This window comes from Eleginops maclovinus, chromosome 14, assembly GCF_036324505.1.
Source record: "Eleginops maclovinus isolate JMC-PN-2008 ecotype Puerto Natales chromosome 14, JC_Emac_rtc_rv5, whole genome shotgun sequence".
NCBI classification, from domain to species: Eukaryota; Metazoa; Chordata; class Actinopteri; order Perciformes; family Eleginopidae; genus Eleginops; species Eleginops maclovinus.
Window position 1 is genome coordinate 6197966 of NC_086362.1, and position 10213 is coordinate 6208178.

At 51.0% G+C, this 10213-nt stretch overlaps 1 protein-coding gene across 1 annotated transcript; it reads right to left on the reverse strand.

Annotated features, from left to right (window-relative positions):
- Positions 1-6590: 6590 nt before the first annotated feature.
- On the reverse strand, positions 6591-9595 carry LOC134876302 (prestalk protein-like). Its single transcript, XM_063901291.1, has 3 exons — positions 9567-9595; positions 8862-8921; positions 6591-8065 (listed from the first exon to the last, which is right to left on the reverse strand). The coding sequence occupies exons 1-3, from the start codon at positions 9593-9595 to the stop codon at positions 6721-6723; spliced, it is 1434 nt and encodes a 477-aa protein (XP_063757361.1). The 3' UTR covers positions 6591-6720.
- Positions 9596-10213: the final 618 nt, after the last annotated feature.

Here is a 10213-nt window from a genome sequence, read left to right on the forward strand (position 1 = left end):
GCAGTTGTGGGTCCTGCAGTTGTGGGTGCAGCAGTTGTGGGTGCTGCTGTTGTGGGTGCAGCAGTTGTTGGTGCAGCAGTTGTTCGTGCAGCAGTTGTGGGTGCAGCAGTTGTGGGTGATGCTGTTGTGGGTGCAGCAGTTGTGAGTGCAGCAGTTGTGGGTGCAGCAGTTGTGGGTGCTGCAGTTGTGGGTGTAGCAGTTGTTGGTGCTGCAGTTGTGGGTGCAGCAGTTGTGGGTGCTGCTGTTGTGGGTGCAGCAGTTGTGGGTGCAGCAGTTGTTGGTGCAGCAGTTGTGGGTAGAGCAGTTGTGGGTGCAGCAGTTGTGGGTGCAGCAGTTGTGGGTGCAGCAGTTGTGGGTGCAGCAGTTGTAGGTGCAGCTGTTGTAGGTGCAGCAGTTGTTGGTGCAGGCTGTTGTATCTACTGCTGTTGTTGGGGCTTCTGTTGTGGGTGCAGCAGTTGTGGGTGCTGCAGTTGTGGGTGCAGCAGTTGTTAGTGCTGCAGTTGTGGGTACAGCAGTTGTGGGTGCTGCAGTTGTGGGTGCAGCTGTTGTGGGTGCAGCAGTTAATGGTACAGCAGTTTGTGGGTGCAGCAGTTGTGGGTGCAGCAGTTGTTGCTGCAGCAGTTGTATGTGCAGCAGTTGTCGGTGCAGCTGTTGTGGGTGCAACTGTTGTAGTCACTGCTGTTGTTGGGGCTTCTGTTGTGGGTGCAGCAGTTGTCGAGCAGCAGTTGTGGGAGCAGTAGTTGTAGGTGCAGCAGTTGTGGGTGCAGCAGTTGTGGGAGCAGCAGTTGTGGGCGCAGCAGTTGTTAGGGCTGCAGTTGTCGGTGCAAAAGTTGTGGGCGCAGCAGTTGTGGGTCCTGCAGTTGTGGGTGCAGCAGTTGTTGGAGCAACAGTTGTAGTGCAGCTGTTGTAGGTGAGCTGTTTTTGGTGCGCTTTTGAGGTGCAGCTGTTGTTGGAGCGCGTTTGGGAGCTATTGGGGGGGCACTGTTTGGGTGCAGAAAAGTTGGGGACACCGTTGTAGGGGAGCGTTGGGGGGTGCAGCATTTGTAGGTGAACTTTTTTGGGTGAGCTTTTTTGTAGGTGCAGTTTGGGGTTGGGAGCAGCATTTGGGAGCATAGTTGTAGTGCAGCGTTGTGGGTGCGCTTTGAGGTGCAGCAGTTTGGGGGTGCAGTTTTTGGGGGAGCAGTAGTTGTAGGTGCAGCATTGGGGCAGCATTTTGTAGATGCAGCTTTGTGGTTGCAAAAGTTGTAGGTAATCTTTTGTTGGTGCAGCTGTTGTGGGAGCAGAGTTGTAGGGCGCAGTGTAATCAGCGTTGGGGTTTTGCAGAATCTTAGAAAATTGTTTTTGGGCAGCTGTTGTAGGGCAGCTGGTTGGAGCAGCAGTTGGGGAGCGTATTTTGTGGGTGCAGCGTTGTGGGGGCAGCATTGGGGTGTGGCTGCATTTGGGGGTGCGCATTTTTGGAGAACAGTTTAGGTGCAGCTGGGGTTTGAGCAGCAGTTGTGGGAGCTTTGTTGTAGGTGCAGCTGTTTGGGGTTTGGGGCAGCAGTTGTGTATGTGCATTTTTGGGGTGCACAGTTTTTGGAGAAACGTTTGTAGTTAAAGCTGTTGGGGTGATGTTGTTGGGCAGCTTTTGATGCGCTGTTTTGGGAGCAGTTGTGGGGCATAGTTGAGGTGCGGGCGTTTTGGGGTGCAGCAGTTTGGGAGCAGCAGTTTTGGGTGCACTGTTGTGGGGCGAGTTGGGGTTTTGAGAAGTTGTAGGTGAACTGTTGGGGTCAGCTGTTGTGGGTGCACGTTTTGGAGCAGCATTGTGGGACGTAGTTGTGGGTGCTGCTGTTGTGGGTTGCAGCAGTTGTGGGTGCTGCTGTTGTGGGTTCAGCAGTTGTGTGGTGCTGCAGTTGTGGGTGCAGCAGTTGTTGGAGCAACAGTTGTAGGTGCAGCTGTTGTAGGTGCAGCTGTTGTTGGTGCAGCTGTTGTAGGTGCAGCTGTTGTTGGAGCAGCAGTTGTGGGAGCAGTAGTTGTAGGTGCAGCTGTTGTTGGTGCAGCAGATGTGGGAGCAGCAGTTGTGGGCGCAGCAGTTGTTAGGGCTTCAGTTGTCGGTGCAACAGTTGTGGGCGCAGCAGTTGTGGGTCCTGCAGTTGTGGGTGCAGCAGTTGTGGGTGCAGCAGTTGTTAGGGCTGCAGTTGTGGTGCAGCAGTTGTGGGTGCAGCAGTTGTAGGTGCAACAGTTGTGGGCGCAGCAGTTTGTGGGTCCTACAGTTGTGGGTGCAGCAGTTGTGGGTGCAGCAGTTGTTAGGGCTGCAGTTGTGGGTGCAACAGTTGTGGGTGCAGCTGTTGTGGGTGCAGCAGTTGTTAGGGCTGCAGTTGTCGGTGCAGCAGTTGTGGGTGCAGCTGTTGTAGGTGCAGCTGTTGTCGGTGCAGCAGTTGTGGGTTCAGCTGTTGTAGGTGCAGCTGTTGTTTGTGGAGCAGTTGTGGGTGCTGCAGTTGTGGGTGAAGCAGTTGTTGGTGCTGCAGTTGTGGGTGCAGCAGTTGTGGGTGTTGCAGTTGTGGGTGCAGCAGTTGTTGGGGCTGCAGTTGTGGGTGCAGCAGTTGTGGGTGCCGCAGTTGTGGGTGCCGCAGTTGTGGGTGCAGCAGTTGTGGGTGCAGCAGTTGTGGGTGCAGCAGTTGTGGGTGCTGCTGTTGTGGTTGCAGCTGTTGTGGGTGCTGCTGTTGTGGGTGCAGCAGTTGTGGGTGCTGCAGTTGTGGGTGCAGCAGTTGTAGGTGCAGCTGTTGTGGGTGCAGCAGTTGTAGGTGAATCTGTTGTTGGTGCAGCTGTTGTAGGTGCAGCTGTGGTTGGAGCAGCAGTTGTGGGAGCAGCAGTTGTGGGTGCAGCAGTTGTGGGTGCAGCAGTTGTGGGTGCTGCTGTTGTGGTTGCAGCTGTTGTGGGTGCTGCTGTTGTGGGTGCAGCAGTTGTGGGTGCTGCAGTTGTGGGTGCAGCAGTTGTAGGTGCAGCTGTTGTGGGTGCAGCAGTTGTAGGTGGAATCTGTTGTTGGTGCAGCTGTTGTAGGTGCAGCTGTGGTTGGAGCAGCAGTTGTGGGAGCAGCAGTTGTAGGTGCAGCTGTTGTGGGTGCAGCAGTTGTGTGTTCTGCAGTTGTGGGTGCAGCAGTTGTTGGAGCAACAGTTGTAGGTGCAGCTGTTGTAGGTGCAGCTGTTGTTGGTGCAGCTGTTGTAGGTGCAGCTGTTGTTGGAGCAGCAGTTGTGGGAGCAGTAGTTGTAGGTGCAGCTGTTGTGGGTGCAGCAGTTGTGGGAGCAGCAGTTGTAGGTGCAGCTGTTGTGGGTGCAGCAGTTGTAGGTGAATCTGTTGTTGGTGCAGCTGTTGTTGGTGCAGCTGTGGTTGGAGCAGCAGTTGTGGGAGCAGTAGTTGTAGGTGCAGCTGTTTTGGGTGCAGCAGTTGTAGGTGCAGCAGTTGTAGGTGCAGCAGTTGTGGGTGCAGCTGTTGTGGGAGCAGTAGTTGTAGGTGCAGCAGTTGTGGGAGCAGCAGTTGTAGATGCAGCTGTTGTGGTTGCAGAAGTTGTAGGTGAATCTGTTGTTGGTGCAGCTGTTGTGGGAGCAGTAGTTGTAGGTGCAGCAGTTGTGGGAAGAGCAGTTGTAGATGCAGCTGTTGTGGTTGCAGAAGTTGTAGGTGAATCTGTTGTTGGTGCAGCTGTTGTAGGTGCAGCTGTGGTTGGAGCAGCAGTTGTGGGAGCAGTAGTTGTAGGTGCAGCTGTTGTGGGTGCAGCAGTTGTGTGTGCTGCAGTTGTGGGTGCAGCAGTTGTTGGAGCAACAGTTGTAGGTGCAGCTGTTGTGGGTGCAGCAGTTGTGGTTGCAGAAGTTGTAGGTGAATCTGTTGTTGGTGCAGCTGTTGTAGGTGCAGCTGTTGTTGGAGCAGCAGTTGTGGGAGCAGTAGTTGTGGGTGCTGCTGTTGTGGTTGCAGCAGTTGTGGGTGCTGCTGTTGTGGGTTCAGCAGTTGTGTGTGCTGCAGTTGTGGGTGCAGCAGTTGTTGGAGCAACAGTTGTAGGTGCAGCTGTTGTAGGTGCAGCTGTTGTTGGTGCAGCTGTTGTAGGTGCAGCTGTTGTTGGAGCAGCAGTTGTGGGAGCAGCAGTTGTGGGAGAAGTAGTTGTAGGTGCAGCAGTTGTGGGTGCAGCAGTTGTAGGTGCAGCAGTTGTGGGCGCAGCAGTTGTTAGGGCTGCAGTTGTGGGTGCAACAGTTGTGGGTGCAGCTGTTGTGGGTGCAGCAGTTGTTGGGGTTGCAGTTGTCGGTGCAGCAGTTGTGGGTGCTGTTGTTGTGGGTGCAGCAGTTGTTAGGGCTGCAGTTGTCGGTGCAGCAGTTGTGGGTGCAGCAGTTGTAGGTGCAACAGTTGTGGGCGCAGCAGTTGTGGGTCCTACAGTTGTGGGTGCAGCAGTTGTGGGTGCAGCAGTTGTGGTTGCAGCAGTTGTTAGGGCTGCAGTTGTGGGTGCAACAGTTGTGGGTGCAGCTGTTGTGGGTGCAGCAGTTGTTAGGGCTGCAGTTGTCGGTGCAGCAGTTGTGGGTGCAGCTGTTGTAGGTGCAGCTGTTGTCGGTGCAGCAGTTGTGGGTTCAGCTGTTGTAGGTGCAGCTGTTGTTTGTGGAGCAGTTGTGGGTGCTGCAGTTGTGGGTGCAGCAGTTGTTGGTGCTGCAGTTGTGGGTGCAGCAGTTGTGGGTGTTGCAGTTGTGGGTGCAGCAGTTGTTGGGGCTGCAGTTGTGGGTGCGGCAGTTGTGGGTGCGGCAGTTGTGGGTGCGGCAGTTGTGGGTGCAGCAGTTGTGGGTGCAGCAGTTGTGGGTGCAGCAGTTGTGGGTGCTGCTGTTGTGGTTGCAGCTGTTGTGGGTGCTGCTGTTGTGGGTGCAGCAGTTGTGGGTGCAGCAGTTGTTGGGGCTGCAGTTGTGGGTGCTGCAGTTGTGGGTGCTGCAGTCATGGGTGCCGCAGTAGTTGTGGGTGCAGCAGTTGTGGGCGCAGCAGTTGTAGGTGCAGCTGTTGTGGGTGCAGCAGTTGTAGGTGAATCTGTTGTTGGTGCAGCTGTTGTATGTGCAGCTGTGGTTGGAGCAGCATTTGTGGGAGCAGTAGTTGAAGGTGCAGCTGTTGTGGGTGCAGCAGTTGTGTGTGCTGCAGTTGTGGGTGCAGCAGTTGTTGGAGCAACAGTTGTAGGTGCAGCTGTTGTAGGTGCAGCTGTTGTTGGTGCAGCTGTTGTAGGTGCAGCTGTTGTTGGAGCAGCAGTTGTGAGAGCAGTAGTTGTAGGTGCAGCTGTTGTGGGTGCAGCAGTTGTGGGAGCAGCAGTTGTAGGTGCAGCTGTTGTGGGTGCAGCAGTTGTAGGTGAATCTGTTGTTGGTGCAGCTGTTGTAGGTGCAGCTGTGGTTGGAGCAGCAGTTGTGGGAGCAGTAGTTGTAGGTGCAGCTGTTGTGGGGGCAGCAGTTGTAGGTGCAGCAGTTGTGGGTGCAGCAGTTGTAGGAGCAGCTGTTGTGGGTGCAGCAGTTGTAGGTGCAACAGTTGTGGGCGCAGCAGTTGTGGGTCCTGCAGTTGTGGGTGCAGCAGTTGTGGGTGCAGCAGTTGTATGTGCAGCAGTTGTGGGCGCAGCAGTTGTTAGGGCTGCAGTTGTCGGTGCAACAGTTGTGGGTGCAGCTGTTGTGGATGCAGCAGTTGTTGGGGCTGCAGTTGTCGGTGCAGCAGTTGGGTGCTGCTGTTGTGGGTGCAGCAGTTGTTAGGGCAGCTGTTGTCGTTGCAGCAGTTGTGGGTGCAGCTGTTGTAGGTGCAGCTGTTGTTTGTGGAACAGTTGTGGGTGCTGCAGTTGTGGGTGCAGCAGTTGTTGGTGCTGCAGTTGTGTGTTCAGCAGTTGTGGGCTCTGCAGTTGTGGGTGCAGCAGTTGTTGGGGCTGCAGTTGTGGGTGCAGCAGTTGTGGGTGCCGCAGTTGTGGGTGCCGCAGTTGTGGGTGCAGCAGTTGTGGGTGCAGCAGTTGTGGGTGCAGCAGTTGTGGGTACTGCTGTTGTGGTTGCAGCAGTTGTGGGTGCTGCTGTTGTGGGTGAAGCAGTTGTGGGTGCTGCAGTTGTGGGTGCAGCAGTTGTTGGGGCTGCAGTTGTGGGTGTTGCAGTTGTGGGTGCCGCAGTAGTTGTGGGTGCAGCAGTTGTGGGTGCAGCAGTTGTAGGTGCAGCTGTTGTTGGTGAATCTGTTGTTGGTGCAGCTGTTGTAGGTGCAGCTGTGGTTGGAGCAGCAGTTGTGGGAGCAATAGTTGTAGGTAAAGCTGTTGTGGGTGCAGCTGTTGTGGGAGCAGTAGTTGTAGGTGCAGCAGTTGTGGGTGCAGCTGTTGTGGGAGCAGTAGTTGTAGGTGCAGCTGTTGTGGGTGCAGCAGTTGTTGGTGCAGCAGTTGTAGGTGCAGCTGTTGTTGGAGCAGCAGTTGTGGGAGCAGCAGTTGTGGGTGCAGCTGTTGTGGGAGCAGCAGTTGTAGGTGCAGCTGTTGTGGGTGCAGCAGTTGTATGTGCAGCAGTTGTCGGTGCAGCAGTTGTAGGTGCAGCTGTTGTAGTCACTGCTGTTGTTGGGGCTTCTGTTGTGTGTTCAGCAGTTGTGGGCTCTGCAGTTGTGGGTGCAGCAGTTGTTGGGGCTGCAGTTGTGGGTGCAGCAGTTGTGGGTGCCGCAGTTGTGGGTGCCGCAGTTGTGGGTGCAGCAGTTGTGGGTGCAGCAGTTGTTGGTGCTGCAGTTGTGTGTTCAGCAGTTGTGGGCTCTGCAGTTGTGGGTGCAGCAGTTGTTGGGGCTGCAGTTGTGGGTGCAGCAGTTGTGGGTGCCACAGTTGTGGGTGCCGCAGTTGTGGGTGCAGCAGTTGTGGGTGCAGCAGTTGTGGGTGCAGCAGTTGTGGGTACTGCTGTTGTGGTTGCAGCAGTTGTGGGTGCTGCTGTTGTGGGTGAAGCAGTTGTGGGTGCTGCAGTTGTGGGTGCAGCAGTTGTTGGGGCTGCAGTTGTGGGTGTTGCAGTTGTGGGTGCCGCAGTAGTTGTGGGTGCAGCAGTTGTGGGTGCAGCAGTTGTAGGTGCAGCTGTTGTTGGTGAATCTGTTGTTGGTGCAGCTGTTGTAGGTGCAGCTGTGGTTGGAGCAGCAGTTGTGGGAGCAATAGTTGTAGGTAAAGCTGTTGTGGGTGCAGCTGTTGTGGGAGCAGTAGTTGTAGGTGCAGCAGTTGTGGGTGCAGCTGTTGTGGGAGCAGTAGTTGTAGGTGCAGCTGTTGTTGGTGCAGCAGTTGTAGGTGCAGCTGTTGTTGGAGCAACAGTTGTGGGAGCAGCAGTTGTGGGTGCAGCTGTTGTGGGAGCAGCAGTTGTAGGTGCAGCTGTTGTGGGTGCAGCAGTTGTATGTGCAGCAGTTGTCGGTGCAGCAGTTGTAGGTGCAGCTGTTGTCGGAGCAGCAGTTGTAGGTGCAGCTGTTGTGGGTGCAGCAGTTATGGGTGCAGCTGTTGAGGGTGCAGTTGTTGTTGGAGCAGCAGTTGTTGGAGCAACAGTTGTAGGTGCAGCTGTTGTTGGAGCAGCAGTTGTGGGGGCAGCAGTTGTGGGAGCAGCAGTTGTAGGTGCAGCTGTTGTGGGTGCAGCAGTTGTTGGTGCAGCAGTTGTAGGTGCAGCTGTTGTTGGAGCAGCAGTTGTGGGAGCAGCAGTTGTGGGTGCAGCTGTTGTGGGAGCAGCAGTTGTAGGTGCAGCTGTTGTGGGTGCAGCAGTTGTATGTGCAGCAGTTGTCGGTGCAGCAGTTGTAGGTGCAGCTGTTGTAGTCACTGCTGTTGTTGGGGCTTCTGTTGTGGGTGCAGCAGTTGTCGGAGCTGCAGTTGTATGTGCAGCTGTTGTGGGAGCAGCAGTTGTAGGTGCAGCTGTTGTGGGTGCAGCAGTTGTAGGTGCTGCTGTTGTGGGTGCAGTTGTTGTTGGAGAAGCAGTTGTGGGTGCAACTGTTGTGGGAGCAGCAGTTGTAGGTGCAGCTGTTGTGGGTGCAGTTGTTGTGGGAGCAGCAGTTGTAGGTGCAGCTGTTGTGGGTGCTGCAGTTGTGGGAGCAGCAGTTGCGGATGCAGGAGTTGTCGTTGATGCAACTGTTACAAAAACGATATTGGTTAGAGCTCCACAAATATCTTTAGTGGAAATAGTAGGAAAACATTCAATGGCACATTGAGTTGGGACACATTATCTGAAAGTTAGGAACCTAACCATTACTTTAATGTTAAGTAATCCGAATGCCACATTTGTCTATTTACAAATCTCTAAGAAAAGGTTCCATCGTTAAGCTTCTTTTCAAATTTGAATTCAATTGTCATAGTGGGTTACATTCTGTGCTTCTTAGTAAGACTATTTCCTGTATCCTGATTAGGAAGCTCAATTTTCAGAAAAAAGCAACGTTAAAATCGGCAATTTTTTCAAATGTATATTGCATGTGAAAAAAAAGATTACCGCCAAAACTGCATGAAGTAAAAATGAAGCACTAGGTTGACATTCCTGTTAATTGGAGACTCATAGTGTCCCCTAGATTTAATGTTCAGATATGTGGAGTTGAGAGATCAAGGGAACCCTGTCAGTATGACAAAGGCAGGTTTTTCTTTGCCAAAGTTTTCCCCTTTTTTTGCAACTTTATTTAACCATAACTCTAACAATCTACCAAGAGCCCGCTACGGCCCCTTAAAGGCAGTACCATTGCTGACGAAACTGATTGTTTTTAGAGGTGGTAAGAAGTGATACTAGATTCTGTTACTTTGTTTTTGACATGTTTTATCAGTTACAAGAACTCCACCGTAACTTCATGTTGTGTTGTTTCCTGCTTCCTTTTCCACTCTTTAAAAACAAAAGTTAAATAGAAAGCTTACATAGCAATCGGTTTATCATCACACAGCTTACCTATTAAAATCAGGGAAATTGATATGATCCGTCTGACATCCATCCTCTTTTCCATTGAATCTTTAAAATCAAGCAGTGCAGATATTAACTCACAAAAGTGGCAGCTCCAAACCCTTTTCACTGCAGTAACTAGAACTGTTAATACTTTAGAAGTACAAAGTCTGCAAATGACAGTATTTGGTTTTGCAGTCATTAGATACCAACAAATACATACAATATGTTTCCACCTCATAATAAATCATGTTCTCAATCCCATATATGTATAGTTCGAAACAACTTTTTCTTCCGTGAAAGTCCTCTGTGTACAGCTTACAATTTTATTACTGTGGATTGCTGACAAAATACTTGACACAAACATTGGTCACTTAAAAAAAAAAAAAAAAAAATATATATATATTTATATGTGTGTCAATGAAAGCTATACACACACACACACACACACACACACACACACACACACACACACACACACACACACACACACACACACACACACACACACACACACACACACACACACACACACACACACACACACACACAGACTGACTGTCTTAAGTCTGCATATTAATTTAAAATTGTACTTACCAACCATAAAGAGATAAAAGATGAAAAGTTATAAAATCCCCTTTTCTATCTGAATTCAATGCACCAAACAATTTCAGTGTCTCCTTTAGTCCTTTTCACGTCTGTGATATTGCCAACCTCTCCCCTTTAGTGACAGTCTTCAGCATCAATGCCTTTATATTGCCACGAAATATAGGCTTATGACGTGGCTCAAAGGTCATACATGTTTTAAATATTTTGCTACACCTTAGCAAAGAACACATTCCGATATCAGGGTAGAGAATGACAGACGTCAATCTGTCAGTTTGATGGCTCATACTCAACGTATTTCAAATCCCTTTCTCTGCAGAACAGGTTATTTTGGCATTCCACCATGTACATGTTTAAGAAGATTCAATCCGTGTGACAGGGTCCTGACCAACCAATAAATATTGATTTCTAGTAAAGTGCAAATTGAGCAGGAAGAAATGCAAAAAACAAAAGCAATTGCCTATTCAAACCCATTACACACAATAGTTTATATATACAGCTCCAGAAAAAATTAAGAGACCACTCCAAATTTTTCTTCAAACTTTATCTCTAAATGTATGGCAGTCATTCCAGTGTCTGTTGAATTACAACCCAGAGAAAAACTGTCAGTAGTTTATAGAATACAAAAAAAACAAAAAACTCATATATATAAATATATATAAAAATTAAGATACCACTTCAGCATTATAATTTTCTCTTGTTTTATTATTTATAGACATGTGTTTGAGTTTATTTATTTTTTATTGTATTCTATA

Excerpts from the sequence above, each read along its gene's own strand:
- LOC134876302 (XM_063901291.1), bottom strand. The coding sequence starts at position 9,595 with ATGCTGAAGACTGTCACTAAAGGGGAGAG. Across the intron at positions 8,922-9,566 it reads ACTGTCACTAAAGGGGAGAG|ATTCAATGGAAAAGAGGATG; the intron begins GTTGGCAATATC and ends TTGATTTTAAAG. Across the intron at positions 8,066-8,861 it reads AATTTCCCTGATTTTAATAG|TTGCATCAACGACAACTCCT; the intron begins GTAAGCTGTGTG and ends TTTTTGTAACAG.